Source organism: Trachurus trachurus (assembly GCF_905171665.1).
Source record: "Trachurus trachurus genome assembly, chromosome: 2".
NCBI classification, from domain to species: domain Eukaryota; kingdom Metazoa; phylum Chordata; class Actinopteri; order Carangiformes; family Carangidae; genus Trachurus; species Trachurus trachurus.
Genome location: NC_139914.1, coordinates 9,052,189 through 9,071,873, shown reverse-complemented (window position 1 = coordinate 9,071,873; position 19,685 = coordinate 9,052,189). Strand labels below are relative to the sequence as shown.

The 19,685-nt window shown below is 44.0% G+C and overlaps 1 protein-coding gene across 1 annotated transcript in view; it reads left to right on the top strand.

The window, feature by feature from the left end:
- ptgfrnb (prostaglandin F2 receptor inhibitor b) overlaps window positions 1-19,685 on the top strand; it is a 50,201-nt gene that overhangs the window by 23,566 nt on the left and 6,950 nt on the right. Inside the window, exons 6-11 of the mRNA XM_083985940.1 lie at window positions 2,310-2,456; window positions 2,584-2,744; window positions 2,994-3,114; window positions 3,754-3,973; window positions 4,695-4,882; window positions 9,403-9,510. Of these exons, the coding sequence (XP_083842066.1) occupies window positions 2,310-2,456; window positions 2,584-2,744; window positions 2,994-3,114; window positions 3,754-3,973; window positions 4,695-4,882; window positions 9,403-9,510 (945 nt within the window). The remainder of the gene's footprint in view (window positions 1-2,309; window positions 2,457-2,583; window positions 2,745-2,993; window positions 3,115-3,753; window positions 3,974-4,694; window positions 4,883-9,402; window positions 9,511-19,685) is intronic.

The window sequence follows — 19,685 nt, the reverse complement described above, 5'->3', positions numbered from 1 at the left end:
TGAGAGGCGAGCCGCCGTCAGACCTCCAACTCGGAGTAGCTTCTTAAAATGAACACATGGATGAAAAGCGTTTGTTGTGTTATTGACATTGACCTATTTTTTCCTCACTCTGCCTCCCCGGGCCACACGCGCCGCTAATGGAGGCTTTTCTTGTTTTTTAAATCTTGTCTTTACACGACTTCTGCTCTGAAATCAAGAGCGTTTGGGAAAAGAGCAGCTCGGGCTTCTTCGAGTCAGACTCACCTGTTGTTGGGACGTGAGAAAAAAAACTTCCCTAATGCCTCCACAGTTATTGTCATCACTGATAACACCTGGCTGCCCTATCTGCAGCTCTTGTTTCAGAGGCTGAGCTGCGTGTAAATCAGATTAACAGTCAAAAATAACCCCGAAGTCACTGCAAGGTGATTAAAATGAACTATAATAATGCTTCAAATGATGGAAAAAAAAGAGTGCAATCAGATTAAACACCTGTTTCACTTCTTGGGGTTTGCGAATTAGACAGAATATGACATAATTCATCCCTCCGGGTCACAGCCGGTGCATCCATGTACAGTAACAGTAGCAGAGGCGGCGTTATAGTCGAGCAGTTGCTCTGCTAAAAAAGGAAACGTTTCGGCGAGAGAGGAAGAGCCGAAGAGCCACGTGGGTAATTGGCAGGACGGCTTCACACATCCTCATCGATCAAAGTCTATGTGTGTGTGTGTGTGTGTGTGTGTGTTTGCTTCACAACAGATGGTGACAGTGCATGAGTCAGTGTGTGTGTCTGACGTCCAACTGACATCATGCAAACCCCCTCCTTTACCAAACAGGCGCTGCATGTGTGTGTGTGTGTGTGTGTGTGTGTGTTGGACAGTGGCATGTATTAGTATGCAAACCCACTCTGCTTTTGTATATACATACACACACTATCTGTACATAAGTGTGTGTTTCAGATATCTCACAGTCAGGCAGGTGGTAATCTTTGTGTGTGTGTGTTCCCTGCTCATTGACGTGTAAAGGTGCAATCTGGATGTCTGGCTGAGAAAACCTGCCTCTCCACCTACTGTACACACACACACACTAACTCACACACACACTATTAGCAGTGTGATACACACTTCATCTCACACAGTTAACAGTGTTATTTCAGCTCTATTTTTGTTGCCTGGCTCGATCCCTCAGCTCAGGATTCACTTTGAATTTGTCTGGTGATGGCCGATGAAAATAAAACCCCGTTGGAATGGGAGTGATTTCTCCTGAGGCAGCACAGTACCTCCATGTGGTATTAGCAGGTTTCAGGTGTTGCCCTTGTTGTTGTCCAGTCATCAGGACACGCGTCCCCCTCCTGAATCGACCATTAATTCCACCCAAGGCTCCGTGTAGCCGTGTTATTCTGTAGGGGAACTCAAAAGGAAATTGAACTGCCTCTGCTAAACACTTGGATGACCTGTTTTTTCTACAAGATGCTGGAGCCAGCCCGATGGGGCCGAGACCAGGCTCTGTCCATTTCTTTCTGGAATTTGTTCAAGTTGTGAGGCAGCCATGCATCCTTATTTATTTATTTGAAAAGTGGCCTGCAACCAAAGCTGCAACATCCGGGGCTGAAAAAATGAAGTCTAAGCTGCAGTTCCTTCATTGACCTGTTGTTCACCGGTGCTGATAAGTGTCTGAGGGTAATAGGGTTAGTTAGTTAGTTAGTTCCATTAAAGTCCCCCTAAACCAAAAATGTACTTCTTGAAATTATTATTAACATGTTGGTGTAGTGTTTGGGTTCTGCTACAAGACATTCCAGCAGCGTAGTCGCTAATGCATGCCATAACTGAGCATTTTTTAGATTTGAAAATGCAGTTTCAACGCCTGAACCTGGTGGCGGTGGGTGGGCGCAAGTCGTGGGTCATTTGCATACTCATGAATATTCATAGAACCTGGATTTTTCAATGAGGGAGAAATAGTAGACATGTTTTTAGCCTCTTTGAGAGTTTTTTACTAACTAACTAACTTATTTGTGGGAAAGCAATTTTATTTAAAAAATTGCCATAGCAGAGCATTTTTACAGTATTAGTAACAATTAGCTTGTTGGAAGTGGCCCATCCAGTACCACATTTCCGTCTGTGCAGTCCAGTCCAGTTCTGTTAGCTTCATTCTGTTCAGTCACAAGCCTCAAAAAGTTCCCAGTTGCAAAGAACAACATAAATTGTCAGTGATGTGGGGGGAAAAAACCCCAAAAGGATTATCAGACACTTGTAATACTTGTGTCGTTTAAAGCTTCTGAGTGTTTGAACTGCATCAAAATGGGTGAAATGTTGATCTCTCCCTCTTTTCCTCCTCAGTGCCGAGCTACACGCTGAACCTGGAGCCCGTCCTGAACCCGCAGATCACAGCTGAGCCCACAGAACTGGCGTGCCACGTGTCCAACATCACCCATCTGCCCCCCGGCGGCCGGCTGGGCGTCTCCTGGGAACACACCACCCTCCCAGGTGCTGCGACCTCGCCGTCTTTTTTGGGGGGGAATCACAATAGAATCACTCAAACACAATAAATATCTGTGAAACCTTTTTTTTTTAAATTATTATTATTATTAAATATGTGTCCACTCACCTGCAGGTATAGGAGATGATCCTCAGACCTCCACTCACATCGGCTCCCTGGACGGCAGCGGCAGCCTGTTGGCGGGGACGATGTACTCAGACCGGCTGAAGAGCGGTGCGATGTCTCTGACCAGAGTCCAGCCCAACACGTTCAAACTGCGAATCCTCCGAACACAGGTAGAACAGGTCGCAAACACAACAGCTGATGGAAACGTGATTATAGAGGGCAGAAGTTTTGTTTCAGGAGCCGTTATTAATATTAGTAGGAGCCAAAAACTGAGCAAAAAGAGGATTATTAGACTGATCATCATCCTTCAGGGTCCCCTAAATGAATACATTTTGCTTTAAAGGAAATTCTCTTTGATATAACAGTTCTTTGAATACATAGGAAATTATGTATCTCTCATTTCCACTTTGTGTTTGCAGGAAATCGACATGGGCGTGTACGCATGCACTGTCTCTGCGTGGAGCGTTGACAGCCAGGGTGACTTTGTGAAGACCGCCGAGCACACGAGTTCACAAACAACCATAAGATGGGACACAAAACGTAAGGAAACGACTAACAAAGCCTCAAAGTCTTTTGGAGCAGCGAATGGAAACCGCATATGAACACAGTGAAACAGATATGAGGGAAAATATGAATATTCTTTTTGTACTTGGGGGAAATCAATATTTATTTGGCACCTTTACAACCATCTCTGCGTGCAACACTTATCCTACAACTCGAGATTGTGTTGTGTGAGTTAATGAGGTTCTTTTGGAAGAAATTACAAAAACAAAAAGAGCCATTAGCTCACATTCATGATTAAGAAAAACTACAACCAGCCAGCGTTTCCCTGCTGTTGAGTTGCATCAATAAACTCTGATGTCTAGATGTCGTTCCCACACTTGACAGGAAAATCCCTCAACACAACAACAGACCTCCGCTTGTCTCACAACACACACACACCCTCTATTTTTCAGACCCACAAGTTGAACTCTGTGCCCCCTATTTAGTTAATTGAGCCATGATGTAACTGTGTGTGTGTGTGAGCCTGCTTTGAGTCAGAAAAGGTTTATGATGTAATCAATTATCACTTCCTGTCGGCCTGTGTCGGGGATTTCCCGCCTTCTTGACCCTGCGCTGGTTAAATGACTTTCCTCTCGGAGTCGCTTCATTAAATAATCGATGTGCTGCTGTTTCCAGGTCCGACTCTAAACGTCGTGGCCAAGCGTATCCGTGAAGCCTCGGTGGGCGGGGCTACCTTTGAGATGGGCTGCACCGTGGCCACCGAGAACCTCGGGCCGGCCGGCTACTCGGTGCTCATCCAATCACAGGAGAGCCTGGAGAGCAACGTGAGGACCATCATGACTCTCAGCCCCGACAACGTCCTGCAGCACGGAGGAGCCACGGACCCCAACAGAAGGTAACACAGCTGACAATACGGCCACACAACTTCCCACTAATGTCTTAAAGGGATAGTAGCATTTTTTTAAAGTGGGGTTGTATGATCTACAAATAGCCCCTAAGTACTTTAATTGCAGTAGAAGACTCTCTGCACTCCTCCCGTTAGCAACGCCAGCCCATAGCCCTGCCCAGAGATTTACAACATACAGTGTTGTGAACAGACCCAAAGAAACTGACTATTTTCGCGGCCTAAAAGAGGTTTTACCTGAAAAGAAATACACAGTTCCATTGTTCGCTATAATATAATTTTTTCCAGCCCCTCAAAGCGCAGGAAAAACTGAGTTTTTATTTGGACCTAACCAACTGCTGATCGGCGGGCGCTAACCCTGGGCGGAGGGATACGTGAGTTTGTTAGGTCCAAATAAAAACTGCGTTTTTCCTGCACTTTGAAGGGCTGGAAAAAATTATCTTATAGGGAACAAAGGAACTGTGTTGGCTGGGAAAATAGTCCGTTTCTTTGGGTCTGTTCACAACACTGTATGTTGTAAATCTCTGGGCAGGGCTATTATGGGCTGGCGTTGCTAACGGGAGGAGTGCAGAGAGTCTTCTACTGCAATTAAAGTACTTAGGGGCTATTTGTAGATCATACAACCCCACTTTAAAAAATGCTACTATCCCTTTAAAGTCTTTTATTTTGAAATATATATTTACTGTACGTGTCTCTCTGCGTGTCCACTCAGAGACAGTCTGGTTCTGACGAAATCCGGCCCGGCAGAGTTTCGGTTTCGTCTGGGTGGCGTCCAGCTGTCTGACAGAGGTTACTACTGGTGTGACATCACGGCGTGGACGAAGCAGCAGCCAGGACAGGCCTGGACCAAAGCCACCAACGCAGAGTCCAACAAAGTCAGGATCGACTTCCAAGAAAACGGTGAGTCAGTGCTCGTTCACAACCGTCATTAACAATGTTTGTCTTTGTGTTTTTGGCCAAAGTTGAAAACGATAACTCCAGATCTTCTTTCTTTTTTTTTTTTTGATTGAGTATTTATTTTATTGATTTAGTACTTCCATGAAATGCACAGAGCAGCCATCTTGGATTCTGATGTTGGGGGGGTTGGGGTCGGAGGCCGACTCATGATTTATTAAAAAATCTGAAATTGTGAAGTTTGAGCTCAGAGCCCGCACACAGTGTGCACACCGCCCATCCAGCGCGAGGTCAGCTGCACCCCACAGGCAGACTTTAACTACTTTGCCGACTTTGATCAGCGCTTTGTCGGCTCCGAATGCAAATGTTAGGATTAAATATTTGAGCTTTATAGGAAGAAAAAGCATCTGGATTTTCAAGCCTCTGTCCATTGTCTTCTTCACAGCAATGCTGAAACACAACAGTCCAATAACCATTAAAATGATGCGGTGTTTGTCCGCTCAGGGACATTGAGTTTAACCTTCAAAATAAACTTGAGCGCCTTATCTTTTTTTAATTAGCCTTTAGATTTTCTCTCGTTTGTTCCTCGTGCTGTGTTTTTTTTCTTATTGGGACTAATGAAATTCCCTGAAATCAGGCTGTGTACAAAGACAACGACAATAGACTCAATATTGAAAATACCTAAAACGCTGCTGAAAGATTCATCATTCATTTAAAGCTGTTTTAGTCATTCAATTACTTATTCTGTTTCGTAACAAGCCGAGCAAATACTAGTGACTAAATTCATGTGAAGTCTTTGCAATTAGCCTGGAAATCCTGGAGTAAGTGTAAGAAATCTGTAAGCAGGTCTGTGCATCTCACCCAGTATGTGCTCACATCCTCCACCCACGCAGAGTAAATGATACCCAACATAAATTCCCTAATAATGTACGAAAATAAAGATGCACACTCACTCACACACACACACACACACACACACACACACCTTAAGCCCTTTGACGCCCACCACAGTCACTGGCCTACTTAACTTTCTTTGATCTGAGGAGGAAGTGGGAGACAGGAGGAGGAACGGGAGCGTCAGACAGGAGAGGAGGAGGAGGACGAGGAGGCAGGCGACAAGGACAAAGAGGGAGGGAGGAGGAGGAGGAGGAGGAGGAGCAAAGTGGATGGCGAGGGCAAAGGTCAAGGACGAGGGAGAGAACCCAACAATGTAGAGAGTATAATGAGAGGAAGAGGCACAAGGAAGTTCGAGCGAATAAACACATAGAAGATAGAAAACAGGATAAACCAGAATGATGAGGAAGAAGAAGGGAATACGTGGAGGAGGAGAGGGAAGGACTTCCTTGTTGAGGAGACTGCATCGTGTTAGCTTAGCTTAGCATAAAAACTGGAAACGGACATCACTGTGGCGCCTGTTAGGTAATAACCAAAGTGTGTCAAACTCCGGCAGCCAATGAAGAGATGTTGCACTTCAGTGTTGGCAGACTAAACCATCTGAAAGAATAAAAAAAAGCGGAGAAAAGGGAAGTAAAGGGAAGACGGCAGCTCTGCAGAGAAGACGGACCAGAGCCCAGCGTCTTGTCTTTCTCTGGGGAGGCCAGGAGCCCTTGAGCATTACTTCCTCTTTCTTTTCTCTCTCGCTCACTTAACGTTTTGCCTCCCCCGTTTTCTCTCCGCCATCCTTTCACTCTCTCACCCCCACTGTCTCCCTCTACCTCTCTCGCCCCTCCCTCCCTCCTTCCCTCCCTCTCTGGGACATCTTCAAAGTGAAGCCCTTTGGCCAATCAGCCAGCTGCACAGATCTGCACCGCTGCTTTCCTTTTCTGTTCTATGCCCGTGTGTGTGTGTGTGTGTAGTCTTTTTCAAGTGTTCAAGTGGGTGTATCCAGTTGAACATTTTGAGTTGACCCCACACAGTGCAATAACCCCCCCGACAACACACACACACACACATCATTCAAGCTTCAAGCTGAGCTGCAGTTTTCAAGAACCCCTTATACTTGCCTTAGGGGACGGAAGCTCTGGGCACTGTGTGTGTGTGTGTGCGTGCACGTTTGTGTATGTGTGTGTGTGTGTGTGAGTTTGTGCGTTCTGAGCACATCCGCAAAATGGCATGCCTCCCAAGGTTCCAGCTGTATCTTGAATGTTTCAGACGTGTTGTGGTGTTTCTGCCAGAGCAGGGATCTTCTGTGACGACGTATATGGAAATGCAAACTCTCTCCAGCACATTGACTCCTGAATAATTCAGTGTTTTTAGTGATTCTTGTGGCAGGACAGCAACATACATGTGGCGTGGCTGCAGGAAAAAATGTAATCTTTGATTAGTGAGAGGCCTGTATGTAGATTTACCAGTGTCAGATAAATAATTAACCTTAACTAAATGAATAAACCCTAGGTTTTAAGTTAAATTTTGTGTTTTCTCTCACTTTTAACATCAATTTCTGGAGACACTGACACTTAAGACCATATTTCAGGTGTGTAATCTACACGCCTGATTCAGAAGTTAAGTAAATACAAAGGTATAATCCAAGCAGATGCGTCAAACTGAGTAAATGTTTGAACAAGAACTAAACACAAAGAGTGGAGTGGCCTCTGAAACGGCGCTTTCTTGTGTAATAAATAACCAAACTGCATCATATCCACCACAAGTAATGAATTCTGCATCGCTCATGTTGGAGGCGAACACGAATGCAGAGTGGTTTGAAAGCTGTTTCAAAGGCTTTTCCGTCCTGACGACAATAGAATTAAAAGGATGTCGTGACGGTTCATCCACATTTCAGGCAGCTTCTTTATTGTGAAATGCAGCGCCGGCGCCGGTGGGTGTCCACAGAGACCGCATGTCCCCAAACTTCCCAAAGTTGTTTTTGCAGGTGGTGCTGCAAGACGAGCGCGTTCGCAGCGGTTTATAGTAAACACGGGCCTCTCATGGCGAAGGCGGCTTAAAAAACAATCTCCTTGCAAGTGAAGAGGAAAATTGAGAGACTTAAATGAGTTCCTGAATATTCTGTAGAGGATTTAAACCTGTTCAAGTAAATGAACGCTTCCCCAATGAAGGAAGGAGTCATGAATATTTATAGATTTTCATACCCATGCCTCCTGATGTAGACGTCAGTTATGTGGAACATTCGGTGACAGGGTCAAATGAAATGTTTCTCGATCTCTCCAAGTAGACGGTGACTCCGGTGCCAAGACGGCAACATTAAACTGGATATAAAGTGCATTTATTGTACTGCACTGAGTGTGATATAACATGAAGGTAGCTGCTTTCTCACCCTTTGTGCTGCAGAGTTCACGTTTAACAGACAGGACTGTGAAACGTATAATATTCAGCTCGGACCTCACTGGTGTCTGCCCATCTGTCTGTCTGACGGTCCATCTGTCTGCAACGCTTGAGTCCACAGCAAATCACAGTGTTGACTGCTGTGGTTCCACCAGGCTACGGTAGCTGAGGAGCATCAACCTTCATATCAGCTGCACATTAGTTTTGCTGTCTTTTTGTGTTTGTTCCCATTTGTTGAGTATCCATTTGCAACATTTGACGTATGAAGAGAGAAATTAAAGCAGAAGTAAGCAATCCGGTGGTTTTCGCTAATGCTGCGTTCCAGGCAGGCTTTTGAAACCGTAAATTACAGCTTCAAGTCACGACTTACGACTTTGTAGCGTTCCAGGCAACCCACTCGTGTTTTTCCGACCTGTTTTACCTGTGAAAGTCACTATAACGGCCACTCGTAACTTCTGACCCGTGAACTCGTACCAGATCGAACTGGTACGACTTCACAGGTCGGAAAAACACGAGTTACGGGTTGCCTTGAACGCACCATAACGTCTTGTCAGCCGATGGAGTTAGCAGCCCCCGCCCTCGTCATGGATCTATTGGTCCTCGTCGCTACGTCACCACATTCAGGCGCATCCCTTGGCTGCACACACAGCCCTTCATGCCGTTCTCTCTCCTCATTGGATAAAACTTGTAGGATACGAGAAAAGTTTTCTCCTCGGCTCAGAGCAGAGCAGAGTGACTGACAGACCCGTGTTTCGGTCCAAACACTCTATGTAAGTGATTGCTGTGGGAAGATATAACTATTTAAGACTTATATTAACACAAAAATATCGCTTACTTCTGCTTTAAATGTAAATGTATTTAAATTCTCCCATGAGCTCATCAAAGGAGGCGTGGTTTCTACCTGTGCTGCTGACAGCATTTATCTTATTTATAGAGCGCTCCGTATACTGTACAGTCTATATGAACGCATCAGCAGCTCGTGTTTAAATCTATTTCCGTCAATCTAAACTACAGCTGTTGATCTCATTACAAACTGACTTTAAAGCGGTGTTTACCATCTGAGATCTTTCCTCACATCGACCGGCGGCCCCTCGGGGAACGTGGATGCAGGATGGTACAGTAGTATATGTAGGTTTTAAAAGCAGTCGGTGTTTAAATGAATCCTTTTAATCTCAGTTGTGTGTGTGTGTGATGTTGTATGTCTTTTTGAAATAAAGCTCATCAGAGCTCATGTGCTGCTGTTGCAGGCCCGTCCTTCTCCATCGCCATCCAATCGGACGACACCAGTGTTTATCCGTCGAAAACAGCCAAGATGGAGTGTTCGCTCAGCGTCTCTGGATCCTCACCGAAGACTGGTAAACCACCACACACACACACACACACACATACACACACACACATACAGCGCACTGCACACACACACACTCACCACACAAACTTGATGTTTCCTCCCTTAACACTCATAAATTACATCCAGTCACTGTTTCTGTTTTTCTCTTGTGTTCCTTTTTATGCATTTTTTTTACACACATACATAAATGCATGCTGCTGTATCCCACACACACACACACACTCTCGAAAACACACTTTGTACTCCTCACCTGCCAACCTGTCAGCAGCACTGCTAATAAGAATGATGCCACTTCTGCATTTCAAATAGTTGTATAGATGAAACAGATTCCCTCATTCTCTCACTTGCATATGCTTCTAGGTGCACACACACACACACACATACACACACACACACACACACACACACACACACATAGACACACACATAGCATTGTAAATCCTTTCATTTTCTCTTGTGGGTGTGTTTCCTGCTTGAAATACTGGTTAGTTCTGCTGTCGATGAGTGATGACAGTTATATCTTCACTTTCACTTATGAAATCAACATGTTTTTTATTCCAGGTGTTTTAATCAGCTGTAAGGCATTGTTATGTTGCGTTCAGGTGCAGTTTGTTTGTCAGACTATGGAGCCTCTTCCAGCTCATAGTTTTGATTCTACAAAACACCATTTTACAGCCTACGAACAGGAAACAGAAGCCCAAACAGCAGACGGTGTGGTACCTAGATCTGTTGGACGTTTTGCAGCATTTAGCAGCTAAAGAGCCGGGGAACACATTCATGAGGACAGAACGTGATTGCAGATATTTTTATGAGCTGATTAGAAGCTGTTGGAAAAAATAATCATTTGCAGTTTTCTCCCCATTCATCTATTTCTCTCCTTCTGTCTTCCCGTTTCCTCCCTCAGTCTGCACATCATCCATCTTCTGTCCTCCCTCCTCTTCCTCATCTCTCCATCACTCCTCAGCTTAAACACATTACATGACGTCAGTGTTTCTCTAGGGATCTTCCTCCGTGTGCATCTTTCCTTATCATCCAACTTGTGTTTTTTCTACAATATTACAGCCTCACAGTGAGCACATGAAGCACATTAGGGGCCTCCTCACTCAGCACTGTGTGTGTATGTGTGTGTGTGGTTGTTTAGAAATAATTGTGCAAACACAAGCAGAGTGGAATACCATTTCCTGTAGTGCTAAGACGTTCCTGAACATGCTTCTTTGCACCTGTGTCTTCACAGCAGTGCATATATATAGTATGTATATATATGCATGATGCAATGTATGGCCATACGTACACACATATGTTGGCTCACGGTGGTGCAGCACCGCAGGGATCTCTGGTGGCTGTGGAGCGTGCACTCGCAGACAGCTGCACCATGGGAGGAACTTCCCCCTCCGCAACGCCGCTGACAGTGAAGTTACACATGGATATGCCTCCTATAGTGTGATATTATTATTGTACAGCTATATTACATTAGTGGCTGAGTGGATTTGTCATTTACCAGCTTATATGGGCCCAGCAAAATGATAATAAAAACGTTTTCTACTTAAAACCATTGGAATTAAACTCAAGAATGAGGCTAAATGAAGCAAAGAAAGTCCTGTTGAGATTCTAGAAAATGATAACATCGTTCCCTGTAGTTACTGTTGCGCGACACTGAATTTGTAATTGTGTTAGAAAAAGTCAAGGCTCAGTCAGAGGTGGAGAAGAACCAGTAATAGTTTTTTTTCATAAAAGCTGAGTAGAGGGTGTGATACAGTTTAATACATAAATCACTTGTATTACATATTTTGTTTTGATGCTTTTCCATCATATGTTGTGTTTTATCCTGGATTATCTAGTAGTGCACTGCAAAAACTCAAAATCTTTCCAAGAATATCTGTCTTATTTCTTGTCAAAATGTCTAATTTCTAGTCAAAACAACCCCTTTCCACTTAAAATAAGACTCATCACCTACAAATTAACTTGTTTTTAGATCATTTTCACTGGTTTCAAACACATTTTCACTTGAAATAACTAGAAAAATCTGCCAGTGAAAGCAAGTTTTTTGTGCTTGTAATAAGGAAGAAAAACTTGCTCCACTATCAGATTATTTTAAGTGAAAATATACTTGAAAGAAGTAAAAAGTGTCTAAAAACAAGATGCTTTTTAATGTGATGAGTCTTATTTTAAGTATAATTAGATTTGTTCTGACTAGAAATTACATTTTGACAAAAAATAAGACAAATATTCTTGGTAAGATATTAGATTTTTTGCAGTGTGTAATATCCAGTGTGGACACAATAAGCGGTGTTGATCCAGTACCGGTTAAAGGTTATCCTGCAAACGATCACTTCAACGTGGGGGGGTTGGGTGGGTGTGGGGGTGCGTGGGCTCGTCTCATAATCCATCCACGTCTGTGACCTCGGTGCAGCGGAGGTCAGCGGAATTTGATACCAGGAGCCCGAAGCGTGAGAACGGAAATCTTTGAGTGTCGGTGCTCTGCTTACTCTGCACAGTCCACAGAGCTGAAGGACGTCACCGGAGAGCGTCCACGGTGTGAGGTCGGTGTGTGTGGATTACCCACAGACACACATTCCTGATGAACCGTTCAGGAGGAAAATATGTATCTGTGACTCATTTTGTCTCACGGTGGTGAGTAAGTGTGTGTGAGAGGGAGATGTGTGTGTTTCCTGTGGCTGGGTTTCAAGGTAAACTGCGGTTAATTGGGTAATACCGATACACTGACATACTGCGACACATCATTTGTCATGCATTTGTCAGTTTGGCGAAAAGAGGGTTACACATTATCTTAATGAGACACTGAGAGGAGACACACGCTGATGAAGCAGGGAGGTATGTTCTCAGTAGAACATCTGCTTCCACTTTCCAGGTCATTTACACAGGTAACTAGTTTCATTAAATAGCTGATGCTAATGCTAAGGTATATAAATACACTTCACCCCCTGTAAAAGTAAAAATCCAACAGTTTGTAATCACAAATATATGATTTTAATCCTGACACAACTTCCTTATAAAGCTGGGAGTTGTAGTTTATAGAGATTATTACTGAAACTGGAATTAGCAGCAGCAGCAGTGTAGTGTGTATATTGCACACAGGAATAAGACACGACATACAGAGAAAGTGGCTGCTGTTGTAATCGGTGAGTGTGTGTGTGTGTGTGTGGGGTGTGAGTTACACTCAGGATAAACGGTGGGTAAAACACCAATTAGCAAACGGGTATCGAGTGACATGTGTCAGCGAAGGTGTGGCGGTGCTGACGCTGGATCAGCTTGGACCACGGCCAAACCACCACTTCCTCAGGTGTCCTCCTTACCCACATCCACACACACACACGCACACAGATCAGATTGCAGGTGAATACAGTTATTCCACTCAGTGTGTGTACAAATGATTGGTAGCTCACCTTAGTACCTCATTGTTCTGACACAATAAGCAAACAGGGAAACTTCTGGATGTAATTGAAAAGGTTGGGTAACAGTAAGTGTGTGCATTCCTTTGCAAGCTGAAAACAGCTCTCCTGTTAGAGCTTGTTTTTATGAACAGCATGGTGAAGAACACAAAAAACATCCCTCAATATGTCTCACAGCTCAGTCGGTCAGCCGCCATATTTACTGTGCAGCTGGTTGAGGCTCTTTACACAGGTAAAGACACATTTATGTGACCTTATATGAACTGTAGTTGTGCTACCAGGAAGCCTTTCTAGAGACGACAGATTAGAGGTGGAGCCTGACTGACAACCAGCGTTATTATGTTACATTGGACTGTTTCTTATCCACACTGAGCTTTCTAAAACCCGGTGCTGCAGTGGTCGACGTCGGTCCGACACTTTGTTGTTGTCGGACGCCGACATACAGTAACCCAACACTTGCATGTTGCTGGTTGTTGTGAAGCTTTGGGCTTTAAATCGTGCTGCACTTGGCAGTTTCACACATTGCAACCCCTCAGGCATCAGCTGCCTGTGGCTGTGTGCCAGCACCCCTGTGTGTGTGTGTGTGTGTGTGTGTGTTAGTGTGTGTGTGTGGGAGCACGTTCAGGTATGATTTGTAGCTTTCATTCATTTCGCTTTAAGGCTTCACTTGTAGTCTCGTCTCTCATCACTCTCCCACTCTGAATGAGGCGTTCGTACGATGATGTTTTATTCCTCCTCAGTTTATTATGGCCGGATTCTTCAGGCTCCTCGTCGTCATTAGAGTTGATTAAGAGAACCGTCCTCGTTATTCTTGGTTAGTTTAATCATTTATCAAATTAGAACATTTATACAAGGAATGCATATGTGTGTGTGTGCGTGCATGCTATTTTTGTGGTGCATTTCACTCTGGTGTGTTACTTGAGCGTGCCGCTGCGTGTGGACAACCCAGCATCCATTACCACTGGAATGACTGGCATGTTGTTCTAGCCAGGGATGTGTGTGTGTGTGTGTGTGCATCTGTGTGTGTGTGTGTGTGTGTGTGTGTGTGTATTAGTGAGAGGCTGCATGCTAGAAACCAGCGGTAGTGGAGATGACATCACCATTAGAGATATTTTTCTCTCTTTTGAAGCAGTGCCACTGAAACTGTGACAGTTTGGGTCTTTTCAACACAACACACTGCTGTCTCTCTCTCTCTCTTTCTCTCTTTTTTTTTTTTTTTTCCCGCTCTCTGAAATTCTTTTGTTAAAATAACAACATACCACACTGCTGCTCCTCCTGGGAGAAAATAAAGCTTTGTTCTTCACTGCTTCACACACATACATACACGTACATGCTGTTTTTCTCTTTAGCCTCCAAAGAAGACGGCGGCCTTACAAGAGTATAAAACAATAAGGCTGATGTTGAACAGACACCATTGTCAGGTATCAATCAAGATGATTGTGTCTCCGTAATGAGAAAGGAGCAAACCATTTAGTGCCGCACTGATTTCAAATAGCTGGTAGGCCGTGTAGTGTCTTGCTGTGTTAATTCTGCCGTTGTGTCGTAGCTAGAATAGTTCTGTGAGGTGAGAGGTGGGTAGGTGTTGTCTTTAGTGTGCGAAAAACAGAGAGGAGACACGTTCACACATGCTGCAGAAAGCTGCAGGTAATTTCCCCAGAAAAACAAGAGTCGTTTTTTTTTTTTTTTTGGCGAGAATTCCTGCCTTAATTCGTGAGATCTCAATTCCCAGTATTCAGCTGTACTGGTGGAGCGATGGAGAGGATTACAGCAGGAAAATCAGAGTTGGAAGAAAGTTTGGGAGTGGTCCCTCACTTGATTATCAGATTGAAAAGCTGTGGTCAGATTGTTCTCAGCACATGAAGTCATATAAAAGTATAAATCCGATAAAATGCTGCGTAGATAATCACAAAGCAGGTCATAAAATGGACCGTTTGGACAACAGGCAGATTCTGAGTCTTTATGATGATTGTTATAACAGATCAGTGTTGTATTTACATCTGATTATGCATCTCTAAATAACATAACCACATCCATGTAAGGTGATAATGAAATCTCCCACTGCTCATCCTCATATCCCAGCATCCTCGCTGTTTTCGGTGATTCAGTAATGGCTGACAAGTGAATAACATTTGCACATGAGCAGGTGATTTACACCTGGCGATGTGAATGGTATTTTAAAATAACTGTTTGATAAATATAACCGTATTTCCTTCTCTCCTCTTTTGGCTCCTCATTTCCTCCCCACTTTCTCCTCCCTCCCTCCCCTCCACATTCGCCAAATTACCCAGCTGTCTTTGCAAGGCCGACAGGCAGCCGTTAATTAGCCAATCTCACGCTCCGTTAGCCAGCCGGGGAGACAGAATGAGGTAGAGAAAGAATAGTCGGTGAGATGGAGAGAAGGTGGGAGTGAATGGGGAAAAGTGGAGGGAGCTAAAGCAGATTGTTAAAGTGAGCAAGAGTGGGAGAGAGTGAATAGAGGAGGCAGTAAATGGAAGGAAGAGTGGCTCAAGATCAGCGTGCAGTGTTTCCTAAAAAGAGGGACGAGGAGGAGAGAGGAAGGCGAGTGAATTCCAACAAAGTGGTGGGAGATGGAGAGGAGGGGAGAGAGAGAGGGATGAGGAGAGGATGGGCAGTGAAGAATGTGAAGAGAGCGGATGACTGAAAGGCTAAATGATTCTCGCTCCGTTAACCGTTTCTGGTGAAGAACCAATAACAGCTGAACATAATAAAAAAAAAACTTCAGCTGAGGGAGTTCATTCAAGAGCTGGTGACATGAGTGGGCCTCTGTTGTCAAAGTGTAACAGCCAGGCGCCAATTAAATGTGTAATTGCATAGTAATGGCGATGATAACTGGTAATTATCAGCCAGTCATAACATGTACTTTATTCTAACAACTTTATTCTTTTTCATGAATTAAGAGAAATAATCAAATTGAATTCCACATTTTAGCTGAAGTGAGATAAAAAGGAGTCGCACACATGAAAAAACAACCAGTTATTTATTTATCTGTCGTCAGCAAATCATTTCTCATATTCTGTGGCCTTTAGATGACTCTGAAAAAGTCTGAGCTTCTCTTCAGGTGTTCAGCAGGAGCTGTCCCGACTGAAAGCATGAAACAGCGTCTTAGTGTGGATGTTTGTACCGCTGAGGGAAAAGCAGAGCGATCGGATGACAAGCAAACATAAAGAGAGGATCGGTAGGCGGGTGTGAAATCAGGGGAAGTGAGAGGACGGGGCGGTGTGCAAAGTAAAAAACACAATTGGAAAAACGTTGAGCAGAGCAACGTCGTCATTCTCACTCCATTAGGTCTGCGGTTAAACACGGAGGGGTTTGGATTATCAAGTGTGAGAGGGATAAAACATCACGGCAGCAGAAACCACAGAGGAGTGTAAGGAGGATAAAGTTCATTCCTCTATCTTTTCTTTTTTTTTTACATCCACAAATTTCACAACTTCACCCACAATTTGCTTCTTGTAAAGGTTTTTACTTCAAAGGCTTAAAACCCTGTAGCTATTCAGAGGGCCGTCGACAAAAACAACTGGTTCATTAAGAGTCTATTGGCTCAACTCAAAGGTTATACAACTTTTATACAGGAGATCGTCATCCCAGTGTTTCTGTATGTTAATAGTTGTTCAGGAAACTTATCTAAATGAATTAAAGAATTTAATTGCGTTGGGTTTGAAATGCATTTGGTCCACATGGAGTAAAAAGCTGCAAATGTATCTTAGAAATAATAGATGCAACTGAGATGGGCTGAATGTTGATTTGTAGGATTGTTATAATTACGCCATGGTTTTGATTGATTGCACACATTTGAACTCTACTCCAACCCGCACTAATGAAATTCTCTTTGGTAGCAGCTTAGATCTGGTATCTTTTTAAATATCAAGTGTGTCGAGCAGCCCGAAATCTGTCCTAATTAAACACGAGTCAGTGTAACTCATCGGTCATGTATTCAGAAGGCATCTGTAAGAGAAAAAAAAACATGCCAAATGTCAAGTAAAATGTATATTCATTTACTGGAGGTCTCGTTAAACATTCGGCGTGTAACGAGGGAAACTTTGCATCCCAGTGGCTTTGTTTCTGTGCCACTAAATAGTGTTTTTATAGTGTTTAGTATTCCTCTCTACCAGCGCTGTCCTGCTTTATGGAGCAGAGAACACACACACAGTTTCATTAGTAGCGCTGGTGGTAATTGTCAGTCTTTTTGTGTGTGTGTACGTGTGTGTGTGTGTGTGTGTGTACGTGTGTGTTTTAGGCAGTTTTACGCCTTGGACTCTCCTCAAGGGATTAATCCAGAGAAATCCAATCAGACTGTCTTCATTTCCACAGCCAGCCATTTTAGTTTTATTAGCTCAGACAGAAGCCAGATATTCTATTAGAGATGCACTGTAGTTCCACCTCTGCCATCCAATCACTCGAGTGCAGCAGCAGCCCCCTCCTCACCCCCCGATCCCCCTCCTCCTCCTCCTCCTCCTGCACCACCTACAACTACAACTGTTGTTAGTAATGAAGCTGGTTGTGAAGTTAGACAGTGTTGTCATCGATTAGTGTGTCGCTGGATGACGTCTTCCTTCCTTACCTGCCATAAACCCTCACTAGAGTGGCAAGTGTGTATCCATCCGCTGCTGTAGATAGTCCCACCAGATGAACTATTTACCCCTATCTTGCTGAGGATTTTCTCTTTCAAAAACAGCCAAAAGAAAAGCATGCCAGAGGCTTAGTATCAAAGTCTGTGTTTTTTTCTCCTCTTCTCTTTTTTCTTGTTAAAGACATTATTTATCGTTTTTCACTTTTATGAAACATAGACCAAATAACTGATATTTCCTTTCCATCATAAAACAACCAAATTTATTTTCTTTTTAGTTTAACATCATACATCTCTTTCCATCTGTCACCCTGAGGCTTCCATCCAGTGCATTGATAACTGGTTTATTTCTGCATATGACCACATGTTTCCTCTCTGACTCATCCTGCAAGATTGCATGGTGGAGATACAAAGAGGAACAGGCCGCCACACATTGTTTTGGAAGTGGTTACATAGAGTTACAATTAAAGAGGAACTACGCAAGATTTTTTACCTTAATTAAACAGCTTCGGAGTCATTGTGATGGTTTAATCAATGACTTGTAACTTGTTCCAGGGAGAATTGAGGCTCTCTGCCTTCCACCTAGTGTCTCTTAGCGTATCTCTGCAGCACCGTGACACAAATGCTCACCGTAAATTCAAATTTTACTCATTATCTACTCACCCTCATGTCGACTAAGAGCTGTGAGAATTTTCAGAGTCCTCCGTTCCTTCTCTGAGTTACGGGGGGGTCCACGCAGCAGTATTTGTCCATATAATGGTTGTCAATGGATACCAACTTTCTTCGTCCAAAAAGACACACCAAAAAACATCCCAATACCTCCATACTGCTTGTCTGTAATGTCCCTCTTGTATTGAAGCCCCGACATGACAAATTGTTCCAAAAAAAATTAAATAAGTCTATATTTTAAGGTTGTTTGTAGCGGAATCTCCCAGTGTCTCGGTTCACTGCTCTTCCTGATTTGCACTGACCGGCGGAACAATTTCTCATGTCGGGGCTTCAATACAAGAGGGACTTTACAGACGAGCAGTATGGAGGTATTTGGATGTTTTTTGGTGTGTCTTTTTGGACGAAGAAAGTTGGTATCCATTGACAACCATTATATGGACAAATACTGCTGCGCAGACCCCCCCCCCCCCCCCCCCGTAACTCAGAGAAGCCACGGAGGACTCTGAAAATTCTCACAGCTCTTAGTCGACATGAGGGTGAGTAGATAATGAGTGAAATTTGAATTTTGGGTGAACTATCCCTTTAAGATAAAAAGGAAGTGAGTGATCATGTCAAAAGGGTTGATACTGTATAGTCTGTATGAAATAATCTACACTGTCCTGTTTTCTCTCGTCACTCAGCTGTGCAGCATGGACAGCGTGCACGGAGCCTATGGCTGATCAAGTGGCTGTTGGGTGGGAGTCAGCGAGTTCACGAGTCCATGTGGCGGGTTAGAAAGGTCCTTATAGAGGGGAGGAGGAGGAGGGGAGGGGGAGAGAGGAGTCTGCGTTCAACAGAGAAACAGCTGTGGGCAACACACTGTGAGTCAGCCTGCTGCCGGTGGGGGATCAGATACTCCTATAGCACCTCCCAGAGTGGGCGGCGGGTGTCAGTGGCGGCGGGTGTCAGTGGCGATGCGACGTGCTCTCCAGAGACTCAGCTTGAGATGCGTTCACATCGCCGAGCGCCTCTCGCTGTTGATATATATATACGGCTGCACGATAAACAAAATAATCTCCCCAGTCACTAAGTATTGCAAATCCCCTTCCCCTCCCTCCATCACCCTCTCCGCCGCCGTCAAGAACAAAGAAAGTAAAGGATGGGGAGGCTAACTGTGAGAAAGCAGAGGCGTTCTAATTATAGCTCCCGTTACCTCGAATATCGGCGGTGTCATTGAAAAAAAAGCAGCCAGAGTTCACGCGTCAGTCCCGTGGAATTATGCAAAATGCGTCTTTGATCATTAACGGCAATGTCAGACAGTAACCTGGTGTTATCAGGACGTCACATTATCTTCTCGCTGTCAGCGCTGCCACTTTTCAATGATGTGATTATATAAGAATATAAAGTCACGGTGATTATATAAGGGATTAAAATAGTTGTCATATATCCTGTCTGATGCCACAAAACATCTCAAGCATCTTCGTTCAAGCAAATAATGATGAAATGCGATGATGTCATTCCGATACTGAAGGT